Source organism: Gossypium hirsutum, chromosome A03 (genome assembly GCF_007990345.1).
Source record: "Gossypium hirsutum isolate 1008001.06 chromosome A03, Gossypium_hirsutum_v2.1, whole genome shotgun sequence".
In the NCBI taxonomy this organism is placed as follows: domain Eukaryota; kingdom Viridiplantae; phylum Streptophyta; class Magnoliopsida; order Malvales; family Malvaceae; genus Gossypium; species Gossypium hirsutum.
In genome coordinates this window covers 12,017,731-12,037,805 of record NC_053426.1, presented here as the reverse complement: position 1 = coordinate 12,037,805, position 20,075 = coordinate 12,017,731, and the positions used below count along the sequence as shown (strand labels likewise).

General features: G+C 33.2%; 2 protein-coding genes across 2 annotated transcripts; one reads left to right on the top strand and one right to left on the bottom strand.

Moving 5' to 3' along the window:
- The first annotated feature begins 8,758 nt into the window (after positions 1-8,758).
- LOC107886248 (uncharacterized protein At4g00950) lies at positions 8,759-10,054 on the top strand. Its single transcript, XM_016810128.2, has 2 exons — positions 8,759-9,520; positions 9,779-10,054. Exons 1-2 carry the CDS (start codon positions 8,993-8,995, stop codon positions 9,839-9,841), a joined length of 591 nt encoding a protein of 196 aa, XP_016665617.1. The 5' UTR covers positions 8,759-8,992; the 3' UTR covers positions 9,842-10,054.
- Positions 9,499-11,277, bottom strand: LOC107886249 (protein RKD4). The gene is made up of 3 exons (XM_016810129.2): positions 11,180-11,277; positions 10,607-11,087; positions 9,499-10,327 (listed from the first exon to the last, which is right to left on the bottom strand). Exons 1-3 carry the CDS (start codon positions 11,257-11,259, stop codon positions 10,169-10,171), a joined length of 720 nt encoding a protein of 239 aa, XP_016665618.2. The 5' UTR covers positions 11,260-11,277; the 3' UTR covers positions 9,499-10,168.
- Positions 11,278-20,075: the final 8,798 nt, after the last annotated feature.

The following is a 20,075-nucleotide window of genomic DNA, read 5'->3' as shown; positions in this document are numbered from 1 at the left end:
AAATCAGAGGCTTGAACTGCCTCATAATAACACGAAGGATTAGTTGAACTGCCACTAGCCTTCACAATATTTCTGTGGTCGTCGGAATTCTTGTCATTTCTTGTCACGAGCCAACTTATAATTAGTTAACTGAGATGATAAGGGTACCTGAGGGTCGGATGGAGCCCGAAACAGATTCGAAACAACATCAAACTTGTAAGAACAAGAATTTTTCATGTCGTAGCAACGTCGTGTGACTCTTCATCGAGATGAGACCTCTGTTCGTCTCGTCGTTGTGACGTTGGGCATTTTCTCATTAATACGTTTCCTTCTATTTCTGCTTTTGAATGCACCTTGCTCGAGACACTCTAATTTGTTGTGTCTTTAAAAGTAAAAGTCCCTTTTTTCTGATTGAAATATGGTAGATTCATCAAATGTAACATCCCTGCTAACAATTATTTTATCGAATTTTGAACACCACAAATTAAAACCTTTTGTACTGGCAGAGTACCCCAGAAAGATGCATTTAACGACCCTTGGTTTGAGCTTTCCTTCGCTAACTTTAGAATAAATAGGACAATAAAAAATTCTAAGATTACATTAATTGGGAGGATTACTTGACCATATCTCCTCTAGAACTTTACTGTTCAATGCTTGATGAGGAGATCAATTTACAAAATAATTTACCAGGTTTACGGCTTCAGCCCAAAATTTATTCCTTAAGCCTACATTAGAAAGCATGCATCAAGCCTTTTCCAGCAAGGTTCTATTCATCCTTTTTGCAACTCTATTCTGCTGCGGAGTTCCAACAATGATTCGATGTCTTTCAATTCCTTCTCGTTTGTAGAAATCATTAAATTCTGACGAACAGAACTCAAGACCATTATCCGTTCTCAACTACTTCATGGATTTTCTGGTTTGTTTTTCTAATAGTGTCTTCCACTATTTGAAGATTCCGAAGACTTCACTTTTCCGTTTCAAGAAATAAACCCAAATGTTTTTAGAGTGATCATCAATAAAAGTTAGGAAATATTTATTACCTCCTTTTGAGATGTGATCTGTCAAAATTCAGTATAGCAAATTAAACTAGTTTTCACACTTAAGGAGCCTGAATACTAGTTTTCACACTCAACTATATCAATATGCCTTCAATGGCACCTTAAAATATCAAACCTAACATGAAACCATCCAACTATTCAAACCATCTTTCAATTTGGTTCCATATTAGCCATATAACTTAGGTACTAGGATTACCAAATCATTTCAAATATGGCATAGAATAAGAATAATCTTTCCATACCTATATCCTAGCATATCACCTAAATACCTTATAATCAAATAACATGCCCATCAACTACTTAACAAGTTATCATTATCATGATTTTTTCCATCACACACAAATATTTACTTATGATTCACAAAATGTCAATGCAACCTAAAATGAACATCATATAACCATAAGACTTCCTAGGTACATGCCAAGACTTAAAATGAAACACATTACCAACACTTTGAGCCCAAGATTGTCGGTGGATGTTGAGGTTGATGATCAAATTGAAAGTACCTAACTTGCGCACAGGAAACAAAACCGTACGGTTAGCATACTCAGTGGCATTTCTATAATTCCAAACATTAAACATAACATAACTCATTTTAAATGCAAAATTTGATTAAATTAGTAATTTAATGTAAAATTGTTTGTGTATTGATGAAATGTTCTATTGTTTTAACTTATAACTAACGTCGACCTAGATCCCTCGAAAAACAAAGGAAAAGATAAGGTTGTTGACGAATAGTTCGGAGTTCATAGTTTGTATTTCTATAATCTGAATTGTTTCAATTGTTGCATTTTCATATTGCATTACGTGGTAAGTTTATAAGGTGAGTTAGTTCTTTGGAAGACGTTGTGAAATGATGAATTTGAATTGAATAAATTTGACTGAATGATTAAATATGGTAAGGGATATAATAACAAGTATATCCTATAGTTAAATCAATTTTAGGTTAATATCGAGCTTACAAAAACTTTTGACCAACCCAAAAACAAACAGGGATTAAATTGAAATAAAAAAAAAGATAGTAAAAATCTGCATACAGGGGTCACACAGCCATGTCCCTTGGCTGTGTGTGAAAGCTTAGCCCGTGTGTGATGAACCACACAGTCGTGTCACTAAACCATGTACAAGAGCTGTGCTCGTGTGAGATAGGCCACATACCCGTATGAATGGGTCACACAACTGTGTGAGCAAACCATGTAACTCTTTGTGCTCATATGTACCAAAATCACTTAAATTTCTACATACCACACGGCCGTGTGCCAGATCATGTGTCAGCTCGTGTGTACCTGAAAAATTCCTTTTTAAGGAAGCTATTCAACCATGAACACTTAAGCCACAAACTATCATTTAAACCACATCTCAAGCAATTCAAAAGCATTCAAATCAACCAAAATCATCATTTATATCAACCATCCTAAATGCATAACCAATATGCCACAATTGGCACTTCAATCGACAATTTAAAAACCAAACAAAAGACCATATACATACCAACCCATTAAGCCTTCAATGAAACTTTCACTATCATCTAATCAAGCACCAAGTAGCCATTCAAACAATCTCAAGCTTAAGCATCAAGCTTGCCAAATCATTTTAAACATAACTAAACTTATAACTCATCTTTGTGCACCTATTTTCTAGCGTATCATCTAGACACCATCAACGCAAACAAATATCTAAGTCAAACTTCTCATCAAGATACCATCTTTATGACTAATTCCATCATACACATATTTACATAAACATAATCTCAAAATGACAAAATCATTCAAGATATAACATTTGCACAAGCTTAAGACATAACCAAGCCTTAATATGGTTAAAAGACTACAAAATCAATACCAAGATAGTATGAACTTCTTGACGATCCACCTAACAGGTTCCGCAAGTTGACACTACAGGGAAAAAGGAAACAAATGAGTAAGCATTACAAGTGCCTAGTAAGTTCACAAGTATTTAAAACTAAGTAACTTACCTCAGATTATAATTATACACTACATGTTACTTAGCTTGGTAAAGTTTGCCTATCATGGCAAATCAAATATAAAAAAGGTGAGTTTAACATTTATAAAACCATATAGTATTCAATCATATAACATTTTAATTCATTTAAAGTAATATTTCAACAACATCTACAAAACAATCAATCATTTGATCAGTTCACTATCTAAGTCATATCATACAATTTATTTACCCACAATACATCCCATTTCAAATTAATGTCAAACATTATTTCCATTTCATAATTTGAATTTTCAATCAAATTCATATTAGATCATATGAACTTCATTCTCATATCATATCAATTCATCTTTATACCAAATATACAACAATTGCCAATTTATTTTCAATTACTACTTTGTTTAATGATGTGAATTCTGAATCACATTCATTGATTTGTCATGTTTTCACATTGGCCCCTTAAGCTTATATAACTAATTCTCAATATGTATATGCATTATCCAATCATTGTATCAAATCAATCTAAAAATCATTTATTACAATTACATTATACATATCCCTATTAACTTGACTTGGACTCGGACTAATACACGGTTCCAACCAACACACCAATTTGGCACCTAGTGCCTAACGGATAAATTCGTAATAATGAATTACGCCTTGTGCTGGCCGATAAAATTGACAAATAAATGTGCCCAACATTGGTCGATATAATCGAAAAATGGGGTGCCCAACACTCCCCGACACGTATTCGTATAACCCTAAACTCTTTCTATCCTATGGTATGCTAATTATACCCGATCTTGCTCGAATAGTTAATAGGGTAACAAGTTTTTCATATTCATTTAAAACCAATTCTTAATTTCAATACCGTAATCTAAATCAACCAATTCAAGAATTTCATAAATATATCATAGTTCATCACCACATTAGTGTAATTCTACATTTCAAATAATATTTAACATTTTCGAATCTACTCAATTTAGTTCTTTTCACATACAACCAATTTAAATTGAATCGATTCAATTCATTTAATCAAATCATCACTTTATCACATAACATATCCTATTTCAGTCCAATTCAAAGTCAATTCCTTAATTTATCGAATTATACTATCTTCAATTTTGTTCAATTTAATCTTCTATCTTACCTTTTTTAACCAAATTGTAAACAACTAGAATTTTGATTAACATATTTACAATTATAATTTTAAATGCATAACAATTTAACACAAACATACTGTATGAACTTACTAGGGCTAAACAACAAAAATTGCAATGTCAGGGACTAATAAGAAATTTTCTCTTCTCCATGATTATCTACTGGTTTTTGATCTAAAAAATAATTTATTTATCAGCCCAAATACTTAATAATAATCCATTTAATTCATAAGACATCTTTATTGACATTTTTCACAATTGCTCTAAACTTTTACTTTTTATTCAATTTAGTCCCTAATATCAAAACAAGCTTATTTTCCCATTAACCCATAAACCCATAGAGACAAATTCTTAAACATCCATAATCAGCCTTCTAATACTGAAATTTTACAAGAAAACCATGCCAAATTTAATATATTTTCAATTTATTCTTTAAGCTTAAAAACTATACAAAATCACTTTATGAAATAGTCCTATCTAGCAACCAAATTTTATTATTTATCACCAAAATTCAAAAACATTACCAACTCATTCATGGAAAATTTCTAAACATTTAAAAATTTTATGAATTAGTCCCCAAATTAACTAGATTAAGCTACAACAATCTCAAAAATATAAAAGTCACTAAAAATGGGCGAAAAAATACATACCATGCATACAAAATAAACTTGGCTAGAAGCTTCCCAAGGTTAGCTATGGAGTTTTTGATTTCTAAACAAAGAAATGAAGAAGATGATAGTTGTTTTACTTATTTGTTTATGTTATTTATTATTTAATTACTAAATTACCCTTACATCAACATATATTATAAACTAAAATGCATATATGAAACTGTCCAACAAAAATATCCTTGGCATAATTGTCACTTAAAACTGTTTAATCATGCCATTATTCCTATTAGCACCTTTAGTTTAACAGGGATTAACTTTTGTGACTTTTACAATTTAATCCTTTTTACTTAATTAACTACCTAAACATTAAAATTACTTGACCAAATTTCAAACCACTTATGCTAAAACTCCATAAATATTTTTATAAAAATATTTAGGAGCTTGGTCTATGAAAACAAGGTCTCGATACCTTATTTTCGAAAACCACTGACTTTCAGTACGTACCACTTATACCTTGACTAACTGACTGATTTAATAAAATCAATTAAATCACATTTTAGTATAACACTATTTTTAACTCATAAATATTAAATAGATATTATTTCCTAACTTACTCATTGTAATTGTGGTCCTGAAACCACTGTTTTCGACACTACTGAAAAAAAGTTGTTACAACTCTCCCTCCTTAAGAAATTTTGTCTTTGAAATTTTTACCTGTGAAAAGGTTAGGGTATTGTGCATCTCATGTTTATTTTCCAGCATTCTCATATTCTCTTCTGTAATATGACAATACCATATTACTTTATCTCTAGTTTGCAATTCGATACCTTTTCTCTACAATTCAATACATAATTCTGTCGATCTTTGGTGATTTTCAACTGTCTCATATAATATGAATTTTATAGTCTATTTCACAAATCAGATCAATCCCTATAATATTTCTTTTGCTCATCTCTAACCAGTATAACAGAGTTATGCATTTACGTTCATATAAAACCTCATATAATACCATTTAATACTTAATTGATAACTATCTTTATATACGAACTTTGTTAATGGTAGGAATTTTCTTTAGCTATTTTTTAATTCAATTATTCAATACTGTAGTTTGTCTTCTAGTATCCAAATCATCTATTCCGATTATCTGTCAATTTAAGGGTAAAATATTGTACTGAAATTCAGTTTCATGCCTAGAGTTTCACGGAATCTATCTCAAAATCTGGAGGTAAATCTCGAGTCTTGGTCAAAATGATAGATAATGACATATCATGTAATCCGACAATCCATAGTAACTTGTTTCCTTTCCTATTCCGCAATCATTATAGACTACAGCAAACCTGACGGGACTTGATATTCGACTTTGTCTTGCAGGCATACCTGACATTTAACCACTTATTCTAAAATTTTCTCAGTACGCACAATGATTTCAAAAGCACAGATTCCCTTCATTACCAATACTGAGCTCTAAAGTCTGATCATTTTTAACAAGTTTTCTTTTAGCTAAGAACTCCAAATTATATTTCTGTAATTTTTTTTTCTGAATTTTCTAAAGGAATATCGATTTTGTTCTCAAGTTGGCTAAATAGAACCGTCGCTTATAATTGTTTGAAACTCTGTTAGCATTTATCCGGCCAAATAAAGCTAATGTTTTTTTAAAACTATGACTAAACTAATAAAATATGTAAAAGTTAACAGCTAAATTTGTTATTATATTGAATTTCTTAATTGCCACGTCAACTTGTCAGTCGTGATTTTAACAGGAGTGACTAAAATGACCGAATTATGTAATGTGGGTGCTTAAATTGCAAACTTTTTATTTTTAATGCCTAACATGAAATTTTTTTTTATAGTTCATTGACTACCTGTGTAATTTACCCCAAAAAAAATAATATAATCAATTTATAATGGTTTGGCCTTAATTGCCTAATTCTATTACTTTAGTTTCATTTATTAAAATTTTTTCTAATTCATCAACTTTAATTGCTACTTTTTAAGGATAAAGTATAACATTTATAATCTTTATCTTTTATCTTTCAAGGTTTAGATAGAAACCTCTCCCCTATCTTTTGCAATATCTAAGAAGGAACTACTTAATTTTTATGGCTCAACTTGAAATTCTCTCCTTGTAAACAAAGAAAACTGTAATGACTCAATTTTAAGTGGTATCGAAAAATGTAGTTTTAGAATTTTATTTCCGTAAATCGAGTCCATAAAGACGAAATATAAAAATTAATAAAGCTATCAAGAAAATATTTTAAAGATCGGATAAGTAACTTAACCAAGAAAATCGTTAATTAAAACTCAAGAAAATAAATTGTAAAAGTTTAATCGCCGTTTTAAATTAGAAAATATTTAAGTACCTAGATAGTAATTATTTAAACAATTAAAATGGTTAATTAACCAATTATTCAAATTTGATAATCAACATCTAAAGCTTGGATTGCTTCACAATACTAATTCCTTCATGGGCAACTTCAAGTATCAACCGGATCTTTTTAGTAGTTGAACACTCAAAAATTCTCTTAAACTCTTGCTCCTCAACACCAAAAAAAAAAAGAAAAAAAGAAAAAAAAGACATTTAGTGCCATAAAGTTTGCATTAGCAAGCTTCTCCCTCATCAAGTCTAGTTAGTTTCAAGTTTTAAAGTCTTAACACATGAAAAAAATAGTAGTTGGGGGTTCTTATCCTCTTGGGATCAAACACCATGCCTTACCATCCATAGATTTTATGAATTCCTCCGTTCTTATTTTCTAATATCCATAATTTGATCCATTAAACATAGAAGGTCATGACTTAAAAGATCCTACCATATTTATATTAACATAAAAGATTTGATCGAACTTGATATTATAAGTTGAGTACCCTTAATTCAATTAATCAAATTACAAAAAAAATCATTTTTTAGAAAACAAATATTATTTATCATTAAATTTTAAATAATTAATAAATTTATAAACTATCCTCTTCACAAAAAAAAAACTATTTTCTTCATTTTCTCTCCATAAACTTTAACAATTTTTTACTGTTTCTTCTACCCTATCTCTTTTATTTTTTTTTAATTAGGAAAAAGAATTCTTTTGAATTTTTTGGTAGAGACTACCCATGTATTTTTTTAGCAATCTTTTTTAATTACCAAATACTTCTTCTAAATTTTACTAAATTTCTTATCTATAATATTGGAGTGGAAAATAGAGCGACAAAGTTTGAACTCATATCAAACGAGTGTCTAAAAAGAACTTTATTCAATGTTCTATACAAGTTAAGATGATATTTAAATTTTTAGTATTTTGTTTTTGAAAAAACATTTGGTACATTGCGGATAGAGCTTTTAGACTTCACTAACACAGGTAGAGGTTAACAAGTATCCTATAAAAGCATAGTAAAATATTAAAAATAAAAAAGACACATGACAATTTTTTAAGGCTGCTTATGGAATAAAAAAAAGTACACTGTCAGTGTACCAAAAACTAACTCATATTTTTTATTTATAATTCCTATCTTAAATTTGACATTTCAATACAATAGATATATTAAAACAATGAATAATATTTAGTATACTATCAGTGGAGTTTTTAGACTCCACAAGAAGAACCAATGGTTGACAAGTGTCCTATAGGACTATAATAAAATATTAAAAAATAAATATTTTAAAAAAAGATACACATATTAATTTTTCAAGACTACTTGAATAAAAAATGTACACTCTCAATTTACCAAATACTAACTCTTAAAATGATTGAATTAAAATAAAATAGAAGTATATAAATTGAAAAATTAAAAAATAAGCTTAAAGAGTTTGGATTTTTTTTTTTTTGAAACTAACGATAATGGAATCTAAACCATAAGCATTTTCAATATATCTTTATCATTTAAATGTTTTATTTAATTCTTATGTCAATTATATATATATATTATTACATAAGCTTTTTCTAAGCACATTGTAGATGTGTCATTATCCTGTAATAATAATACTATTAATATTTGCACCTTTTTCGTGCTAAGAAGCGTTCGGGTACTGGGAAGCGTTTGTTGTTTTTTGTTGCTGCGGGAGGCTCTCTCGCAGTCCACATTCACGTCCACCCTCTTTACCCACGATCTCTTCCTCTGTAACCTTTGAAACCCATTATATATACACAACTGGATTTTTCTGAGCAAAAAGAGCTAAAAAAAAGAAAAAAAGAAAAAAAGAATAACGTTTGCATGATCAGAGGGTGAAAGCAAAATGGGGTCTCCTCCTACACCTAAGCTTTCTCTATATTCGTTTCCGAGTATGGCAAAAGAGCCGTCAGGGATGATAACACCGCCTATTCATGCCTCTGTTTCAATTCCATTCCTGTGGGAGGAAGCACCGGGCAGGCCTAGGCGGTCATATCGGGGTAGTGAGAACGAAACTGATACAAGCAATGGATCAAAGCCAAACGTTGCAAGATGCTTGGAACTGCCTCCGAGGTTGTTAGCTAAGGCTAAGTTTGCTAACATGCCACCTCCAACAACTGTGTTGGATGGTCCTGATGCGTGTCGGCCTGGGTCTTTTAGGAGCCTGGACAACAAGTGGCTGGATAAGTTTGGATCCAGTAGGTCGAGGAGCTTTAGAAAGGCTGGTCGAGTTGTTCAGAGAAGTTTTGACTTTTCAACTTCGGTTGTTCGCGTTGGCGATGCTGGTGGCAGTGGCACTACAGAGGTGAAGATAGCCAGGGTTAGGAAGAAAGCCTGTTTTCTGAATCTATCTCACGCTAGGTCACATGTCTTGGTACGTTTCAAAACCACCATTCACAATCTAATTCTGCTTTCGAATTCCTTTCTATCATCTTTGTTCCTGTTTTAAGTTCCATAAATTTCTGGGAGTTTTACTCTTCCACTATTCAAGTGCAAGTGAATTTGAGTGGAATTATGAGTAAATAACTATTTTACCAACAAAGGGGCGCAAAATTTGGCTAGTATAATTAAGAATTCCTTTGACTTTTTTCATTGTGGAATGTTCTACTCCGACAACTACATATATCTGCAGGCAAGCATTTATGAAAGCTTTAAGAAAGTGGTCCCATGGAGACGAGGGCATGAAGGCTCCTGAAACCAATAGCCACAAGCTGATCTGTGAGATCAACTGTTTTAACTTCTATATTGAAATATATTTTGTTGGTTTCTTTCAAGTAATATATGTTAGAATAATTTAGAGCAGTTCACGATGTGCGATGGATCCAATGGTGATATGGGATAGAAATTAGCTGTAATGTTATGATGTATATGAAATTAGCTCTAATGAAATCAGGGTTGGTTCAAATTACTATTTTCTTTTTACATTAATATCTATAAATAGTTGTGGTTTAAAACATATAGTGCAAGAGAGCTATTGGTGACTGTATTATAGCAGAAAAGTAAGCAGTGAATGGCATGGCAGTCAATAACAAGAGGCAAGGGACCTTCTTTTCTTGTAATTAGCTTTGAAACAAGCCTGCCTAAGCTTCTTGGTTCTGTCGGTTAATTCCAGATCTGGCACTTTCTCTAGCATCCTTTGGTGCTCCTCCAACATCACTATCTCATTAGTCAATCCAAGCTCCTAAAATAAAAGATATTAAACAATGACAAATAAGTTGTTCACTCCTAATTAGAATTTAGAAACCTCCACCATTGCCTTTGACAAAGAGTTTGGTCATGTGGCACCATCAACCACTGCTAAACGCCAACAAGTTATCATGTCTTTAATTAAAATATATTTCGTAACATCATCATTATCATGTCATGCTAACGAGACCCTTACTCAGGAATAATAACTAGACAAAGGTTTCTTAAGCATAAACTTGTTCGATCCCATGCATACATATATGTAAGTATATACCTTGACATTGTGAATGAGAGATTTCAAGCTCTTGATCTTCCTATGAGGCCATCTCATGATGTTGAGTTCCCTGCATCTCTTCTTCAACAAAGTCAGCCCCACATTCATCTCTTTAGCAGCTTTAGATATTGGAAAATCAAAGTACTTTTGAATCTCATCTAATTCCAATGAAGCTGTCCTTTTCCTTCTGAAACTCCTTATTTTCTCTCCATGTGAATCCCCATACTCAATTTCATGAATCACTCTCGATGCTTCAGTACTTGAACCACCACTGTTCGTAATATTGCCACAATGGTGGTCAAATGAATCCACTACTGTCTTTATTGCATCAACCATGATATCTTCATTCTGATCAAAAAGAGCGAAGTCACTGCTTATCTCTTCAAAATCCATGAACTGAATGCATAAATTGTCGGCCTGAGGATGGGGAAGCAATGCAGGTGAATTGAAATCGTAAAAACTGTCTACTTCAAATTCCACCCTGCGGTAAATGAACCAAAAAAAAAAAACAAAAACATTAAGGAACAAAAAGAACCCAAACTTAAAAGCAAAAACATGATTAAAGCATCTCACTTTCCAAATGGGTTTTCTTCAAAGTTGAAGCAGTAGTCAAATTCAGATCCATTTTCCATCTTTGCGAAACCAAGATCCATTTGGTAAGGTAATGGAGAATGAAGTTGAGTAGTTAAAAGGGTGTTTATATATATAATGGGAAAGGGAATGAATTGCTATATGTTGGCGTTTGTGCACATTTAGTCTACATATGGAATTAAATTGCACAACTTTTCATGAGATGTATTAAATATTATCATTTATTAGTGAACAATTTACCAATAACTAAACACACTACGGTTTTGCATGGATCTTCATCAACATTATTTCTCTCTCTTTTAATGCCTGTGTTCTTTTTGATGATTTAAACATCGTATCTTTTCGATCTCACAACTTTCAAGCTTAATTTATTTCACATTTCAATTTCCATTTTCCCTCTTTAATTATATATTTCTTCTTTTTGGCGTAATGTATAGGAAACATATCTAAATGTGGGTTCCTTTTTTTTTTTTAATATGTTTCAACAATCTTTTATAAATATAAGTCAGCCAAAATTCTGATTCAGCTTTGGCTGTTTTGCATGAAACCAGTATATGATCCAGTCCATCTACAAAATATATAATAATAATCCCATATATATTTTTACTATATTTGTTATAAAAAATTGTCAATGAAAATAAAAAATTCCAAATTTAATTTAATTTTGTTTGATATAAAATCTAAAATACAAACTATATAACTTCTAATTATTTTAATAATTGGAGAATAATATATTTCACGTGAAATTTCGGAAAGAAATAATCTTGAAATCATGAATATAGTTGAATTTGTGTAAGCGTTGGATATATATTTTCGTTTAAAACATTTTCTTTTGAAATTTTAAATATATATTTCCATAATTATTTCGTCATTATGTACCGGCAGCTTATAGAATATTTTTCTGTATTTTGTCCAATAATTACTTTGCTAACCTTCAAATCAAAAGAATACAAATTCTTACATTAATGTAAATATATACAACTTCAAAAATTATTGAAAATAAAGGTAATATAAATTTAAATCAATAAATGTAAATGAAAATATTTATATTTATATTTATATTTTACCCACAAATTATGGTAATAATAAAAAGAAGTAAGCTTTTCTCTATTTCAAATTCTTCTTCATATATATTTTTTTAATCTGAATATTGTAACAATGTTTTCCTTGGAAGTTTTTTCTCGAAATGAGAATTCTCCCTCGTTCCTGGGAGGTTTCTTCTCCGCCATTGGAGTATTCCCACTAAGGTTTCTCTTGGTTTGTTTGTTCTTTCTTCTTTGTTTTTGCTTTTCTCTCAATTTGGGTTTTAGGTTTGTTTGATCTTGAGTTGGTTATTAATCCTTTGTTGCCTAGGTCTTGAGCTTTTACTTTTTATTTTGCTTGCCGCGGATCTATAAAGGATAGGAAAATTTCCTAATCGTCATTTTTTGGTTTTTCCATTGGCCCAATCTATTGAAATTCTTCTAGGGTTTTTTAATGGATGAATTGGAAATTAGCTTGGAGGGGGGAGATGGGGGATGTTCAAATTTGACCAAGTTTATGGTGGTAAGGAAGATCCATGCAAAAAAAAATATTAAATCAAAAGGGGGTTTTGAGTATTTTGAAGGGGATCTGGAGTGGTGATGACATTTTATGCATTAGAGAAGTTGAAGGAAATATCTATGCGATTTCCTTTGCGAGGGAGAGAAGCTATCAAAGGGCTTTAGCAGAAGGTTCGTGGTCAGTGATGGGGTGCTCGATTCAATTTCAAAAGTGGGATGAAGGTGATTCAATCTTGGAAATGGATTTCTCTAGTATCTAATACTGGATTCAGGTACATAATCTTCTTATGTAATGGTTTGCCAAAAAGAATGCTGAGATAATTGGGGCAAGGCTTGGGAAGGTAGTTGAGATTGATGATAATTTGGTTTAGAATGGAATAGGGAGGAGTTTTCTTAGGGTGAGAGTTGATTTGGATCTAGAGAGACCTTTAATAAAAGGATTCTAGGTACCAAGATTAAATCGAGGTCATTTTTGGGCTTAAGTCAGTATGAGAAGTTGTCAAATTATTGTGGATTGATTGGGCTTACTGCTAGAAATTGTAAGATAGATGTTAATTCTGGAATTAGTGGAAGTGAGAAATTTAGATTTTCGATAGATCTTAGAGTGGCAGCTTGGAGGGGGGGTTATAGAAGTGGGGATTCTGGTTTTGTTAGGAGTGTTTATGGAAAAAGTGTGAATAGAGAGGGGAATGATAAAGATTTAGGTAGGGATGAAGCGAGTGCTACTAAAGTTGGGGGAGTAAGGATAGGGATTGGTAAGATAGTTGGGTCTAAGGTGAGGGAGTTGAGGAAGGAGAAGGCTTAGTTGATTGTTTTAGGATTAAGTTGAAAGTGGGACAAGCTGGGTTTCAAGGTTCAATGGAGTTGGTGAATCAAAATCGGGTTGAAACTGTAACACTCTATACCCGTAACCCATACTAGGGCGAAGTACAAGGCATTACCTAACTTGATCTCATGCATACAACCAATCTCAAGTCACCGAGACTCGAACCAAAACAAAAATATTTCAATTTCTACTTTAAACTTCTTATTATGGGCCTATGAGCCCCAAATCAATTGTTGAAAACTATTTGGAACCATCCTAGGTCTTTAAACCAACCTTAAGAAAGTTACCTCTAAAACAGGGCACACGCTTGTGTGGAAGGGTAACACGCCTGTGTGACCATTTCGACATGGACGTGCTGATAACCCATGTGGCTTACACAACCTAAGCATCTTAGGACACGCCCATGTCCCACACCCATGTAAAATTAATTTCTAATTCACACCTACAGGGGTTTTCACACGGCCAGACACACGCCGGTGTCAATGGCCCGTGTCCCTCACACGGCCACGACACGCCTATGTCCTAGCCCATGTGCGAAAATATGGACATTTTTTTTCTGATGTCAGTATGCTCAAAATGTCACACAGCCAAGGCACACACCCGTGTGCTGGGCTGTGTCCTTCACATGGCTGAGACACATGGCCGTGTCTCTGCCCGTGTGTTTATTACCATGCATACTGACTAGAAATTTTTACGTGCAAGGGACACACAGTAAGGCTACACGCCCATGGGGCAGACCGTGTGTCACACACAGCCTAGACACACACCCGTGTGTCTACTCGTGTGGACAATATAAGGTTATTTACCAAGCCTCATTGCCACCCTTACATACCTATCTTCATACGAATGCCAACCAATACCAAAACGAGCATAATTTCTATAATCAAATCAGCCACAATAGACATTCATTCAACCATGATAATGCATCTTTTATAAATTCTAACTAAATGTTAGCCATCATTCAAAGCTTAACACAAATTCAAGGGTTTCCAACCCAAGCTAACACATTTGGCCAATTCTCAAAGACACAAAATAATAAAGTCTAAGTCCTATACATGCCATATTCAAAAATATAAATCCAAATATACCAAAAGCTTCGGTTGATAGTGTAATCGATATCTCTGACTTTTGGTGATCCTTGAGCTAGTTAGGCGACATTGAAAGGAAATGGAAAGGAAATGGAGTAAGCATAAAAGCTTAGTAAGTTGTATATAAGTAAGTATACAACAACAACAATCTATCAATAATCCACATGCTCATAATACCAAGGTAGGCATAAGCATAACTTACTCATTACCATCCATACAAGTCACATATTATACAATGAACTCATATCTCATACGAACCAATTAGGTACCTGTACCACTCACAACACGGTTATACTTTCCTTATTAGCGTAAGAACATAACGTTCATCGTTGAACCACTTGGAACACTACCAGATATTCATTAAGCCTCAAACGTGGGTAAGGTGCCGATGTCATGTCCCAAACACGGTCTTACACTAGCTCATATCTCAAGTCGATGCCATGTCCCAGACATGATCTTACATTAACTATCATCTCGTAGTTGATGCATGTCCCAGACATGTCTTACACTGGCTTATGTCTCGAGGCCGATGCATGTCCCAGACATGTCTTACACTAGCTCTCGTCTCAATGCCGATGCTAGGTCCCAGACATAGTCTTACACTGGCTCTCATAATGTGGCCAATGCATGTCCCAGACATGTCTTACACTAGCCAACAATAACCCATATGTCATGGCATGAATATCCGATTTATTTTCTAGGTTCAAACGGGAATTCTACTATCTCTATTATCATCATACTTTTTAAATTTCAAAATCAAGCAATTCATGTTATATTAATTCAAATACAATTCAACATATGTACATTAGTGATGTAGTTGTATTATTTACATACAACTTACCTCGGATTACAAAATGTGGCGACTAGTCGGTTTAGTCAAATTGCTTGGCTTTCCTTCGATCTAGGTTTGGATTTGGCAATTCTTGATCTAAAATAGCAAAACACACTCATTTAATCGCTAAATAAAATTAATCAATTAAAAATTCACATTTTCAGTAAAATGACCATTTTGCCCCTAGACTTTGGCAAAATGACCATTTTACCCCTATGCTCGAAAATCAATTTTTATCAAACTCGTTCACATCTTAAGCTTAGCTGAACTCTTTTTACTCTTATAAAAACCCCAAATTCTCTCTATTTCACACATTTATCACTTATTTTACAACTTTTGCAAAATAATCCCTTTAGGTGTTTTCATGGTAACACCTTTCACAAAAGTTATCTATTACACAACTAAGACTCATATTCTTCCATAAAATTTTAGAAAAAACCCTAAATTCTCTTATGTAAAAACCCTATACTTTCAACCATTTTTCAAGATAGTCCCCTTATTTAAAAGCTCATGCTTCAAGGGTCTCAAAAATGCAAAAATCATCAACAAAGGGTGTAGAAATCACTTACTTGTGAGTGCTTCAAGTTGCTAAAAATTTTAAGCTCTCAAACCCCCTTCAATGGAAATTTTTTGGTGGAGAAAAGAGATGAAAAAGGGATGATATCATTCTTCTTTTATTTATTTCTATTTTAGTCAAATTAAGCCACCTAACTCACCAAATTTTAAAATTTTGTCTCCTCTTTGACTCAATGGCCGACTCTGCTCCTTTAAAAGGGTTTAATTGCCCTTTAAAATCCTTTAATTTTGATTCTTTAATAAAATAACACCTTTAGCTTTCAAAATAGGACTTTTGCACTTTATGCGATTTAGTATTTTTTTCGCAATTAGGCTCAAGAACGTCAAAATTAACTCACCAAAATTTTCATGTACTAATATAAACATGTTATGACTCCAAAATAATAATAAAATAATTTTTTCAACTTTAGATTATGGTCCCGAGACCAATATTCTAACTAGGCCCAAAATCAGGCTGTTACATTTCTCTCCCCTTAGGGATTTTCGTTCTAAAAAATCTTACTGGTGAATAAGTTCAGGTATTGATCTCTCATAGTCTCCTCGGGTTCCCATGTGGCTTCCTCGACTCCATGTTTATGGACAAAACTTTCATAAGTGCTATACTCTTATTTCTCAACTGTTTAACTTCCCGGGCTAAAATCTTGACTAGCTCTTCACCATAAGTCATGTCCAAATGAATCTAAACCTCTGACGGTGTAATCACATGTGAAGGGTCTGATTTATATCGACGTATGATAAATTGTGATATATACATATTTTTACCACATGCTTGGTATATTTATGAATGATTTTTCCTTGGTTTTAGTGAATTTGATTCTCCTAATCCTTTAATTTCATGTTTTATACTCAGGAGAGCTTAGGATAGCAAAAAGTGCAAGAAACGGGCCAAAAATGGACAAATTAGGATTAATTCAGTGTTTCACACGGCCTAGGCACTTCCACATGGGTGATCCACAAGCCCGTGTGTGACACACGGGTAGACCACACGCCCGTGTGTCATGGCCATGTCGACACTAAACCAAGTCAGAATTACACACGGCTTGAGCACCTTCACACGGGCGTGGTACACGACCATGTCCCTGTCGAGCCCAAGTCTAATTCTACTCGGAAAAGGCTAATTTTGAGGGTTTAGAGGCATTTTAAAGTCTATATAAACATGCTAGAAGAGGATTGAATGGGGACACGGAGAATAGAAGATAGAAAATACTCGAGAACAGCTATCGGGATCAGCTCAAAAGGAGGATCTACATCAAGACTGAAGACTTCCATCCAATTTCCTAAAAGTTCTTTGGGTTTCTTTATGTTTTGTTGCTTTCCAATTTTTGAGATGTTTTCCATTCTTATGAACTAAACTCCCTAAATAACTAAGGGAGATGAAACCTAAGACGAATCTTATTACTCTTTGAATTATATGATAAATACTTGTTCTTATTCTTAATTGTGAGATTTAACTCTCGCTTTAATATTCCAGGATATTAATTCAGGTTTTTGATGTGCTTATTCAGTGGAGCAAAATTCCCTGTTTAAGAGTAAATTGTTCATAATTAAGCAGAGTTACATGCAATCCTAGAGATAGGACGACATAAATTTGTCGAATTAGAGTCAAATCTAATAAGGGAATCCATAGATCGAGTGAATGCGACAATAGGGGTTTTAATTAGAAAGAGATTTCGATTAATCAACCTAGAGTCAGTTTTTTTTAGTCTTGAGAGAGATATTAACATAAATTAGGGATTCCTACGGATTAAGTCAAGTAAATAAATCATCTAATTCAGAGGAAATAAGTAAAGTCTAGGTGAATTCTTCCTTGAGTATTGTCTTCTCCATCGGTTTTTGATAAATCGTAATTTATACATATTTTTACCCCATGCTTGACATATTTCTGAATTACTTTTCCTTGGTTTTAGTGAATTTGATGCTCCTAATCCTTTAATTTCATGTTTTATACTCAGGAGAGCTTAGAATAGCAAAAAGAGCAAGAAACGGGCCAAAAAGGGACAAATTGAGCTTTGATAAACTATCAATTATACATATTTTTACCCCATGTTTTATGCATTTTATGGATGATTTCTCATTAGAATTGGTGAATTCGATGCTCCTAATGCTTTAATTTCATGTCTTATACTTAGGAGAGCATAAGAGAGCGAAAGGAATGAGAAACGGGCCAAAAATAGAGAAAATGGGCTAGGGTACAAAATCAACACGGCCTAGACCTCCTCACACGGGCAGACCACTTGGCCGTGTCAATTTGGCAGGCTCGAGCACGGCCTGAAGTAATTGAACACGGGCGCGTGTCACGGGCATGTCCCTGACGAGCCCAAGTTGAGTCCAATTCGGAAAAGACTAATTTTGAGGGCTTCTAGGCATTCCAAAGCCTATAAATACACCTTAGAGAAGGAAGAAAAGGGGAGACGGAGAATAGGGAGTAAGGAATTACTCCAAGGAAGCCGATTGATCCATCTCAGAAGTCGGATCATCATCAAGATTGAAGATCTCTCCTCAATTTCCCTACAGGAGTTTTGGGTTTTTTTATGTTTTGTATTCTTTATTCTTCTGAGATGTTTTCTTATTTAGTTATGAACTAAAACCCCTAAATACCTAAGGGGAATGAAACCTAAGACGAATGCTATTATTATTTTTTGAATCGTATGATAAATATTTAACTTGTTCTTAATTATGTGTTCTTAATTCTTGTTTTGATATCCCAGGATACTGATTCAAGACATGCTCTTATTCAGAGGAGGAATAGACCCTGTCTAAGAGTACATTTGTCATAATTAAGTGGAGTTGATTACGCGCCTAGACATAGGGTGACAAGATTTTGCCGGATTAGGGTGAAACCTAATAAGGGGATCCATAGATCGAGTTAATGCAACCCTAGAGTGTTAATTAGAGAAAAGTCTCAGTTATTCAATCTAGGGATTAGACGTTATTAGTCTTGAGTAGGGATAATAACATAACTTAGGGATCTCTACGGAACAAGTTGAATGAATAAATCGCCCGATTCGGAGCCAGAAAAGTCTAGATGGATTTTTCCTTAGGTATTGTCTTAAGTCAATCGATTTTTCCCAAAAGTAATTCCCCAATTCTTTTCTCTGTGCATTCTTAGCTTAGATAATTAGTTAATTAAAACAAAACCTCTTTATTCTTAGGCTAGATAATAAAAAGACAGTCATTACTAGTACTTTTAGTTCCTTTCGGTTCGATAATGCGGTCTTGCTAAAACTATACTACTGTTCGATAGGTACACTTGCCTACATCGCAATAATAGTTAGTTTAAGAACAAGTAATTTTTATTACTTTAGCCGGGGATCTAAGATATTAGGAACGCTTAATTTTTATTACTTTAGCCATTTATTTTTCTTGCAAATTACTTTTATTTTATTATTATTATTATTTATTAACCTACCTTTTCTTTCTCTTGGTAGGTTTTTATAGTTTATGACTAGAAGAAACCCATCGGGACCATTACTTTTTGACGAAGAAATTGATCGTACAGTTCATAGAAACCAAAGAGAAATAAGGCGTAACTTAAGATACACAGAGAACAAGCAAGAAGACGATACTTAACCCCCAACCGAAGAGATGGCTGAAAACCAAGGCAATTAGCTACTTCCTGCAATTGCAGTTAATCAAAATCCTGCTCCACGCACTATGTATGATTATGCTAAACCTTCTTTAACAGGAACTGAATCAAGCATAGTTAGACCTGCTGTAGCTGTAAATACTTTTGAATTAAAATCTAACACTATTCAAATGATACAACAATTTGTTCAGTTTGATGGTTTGCAGGATGAGGATCCCAACACTCATTTAGCCAACTTCTTAAAACTATACGATACATTTAAAATTAATGGCGTTTCTGATGATGCCATACGTCTTCGGTTGTTTCCCTTTTCATTGAGGAAGAAAGCTAAACAGTGGTTGAACTTGTTACCACGAGGGTCAATTACTACTTAGGAACAAATGACCGAAAAATTTTTACTAAAATATTTTCCGCCGGCTAAAACGGCTA

What these genes read in the sequence shown, in the direction of transcription:
- LOC107886249 (XM_016810129.2), bottom strand. Translation starts at nt 11,259, where the DNA reads ATGGATCTTGGTTTCGCAAAGATGGAAAATGGATCTGAATTTGACTAC. An exon ending in GAAGAAAACCCATTTGGAAA is followed by an intron (nt 11,088 to 11,179) that starts GTGAGATGCTTT and finishes CATTTACCGCAG; the next exon opens with GGTGGAATTTGAAGTAGACA. An exon ending in CTCTCATTCACAATGTCAAG is followed by an intron (nt 10,328 to 10,606) that starts GTATATACTTAC and finishes CTTTTATTTTAG; the next exon opens with GAGCTTGGATTGACTAATGA.
- LOC107886248 (XM_016810128.2), top strand. Translation starts at nt 8,993, where the DNA reads ATGGGGTCTCCTCCTACACCTAAGCTTTCTCTATATTCGTTTCCGAGT. An exon ending in ACGCTAGGTCACATGTCTTG is followed by an intron (nt 9,521 to 9,778) that starts GTACGTTTCAAA and finishes ATATATCTGCAG; the next exon opens with GCAAGCATTTATGAAAGCTT.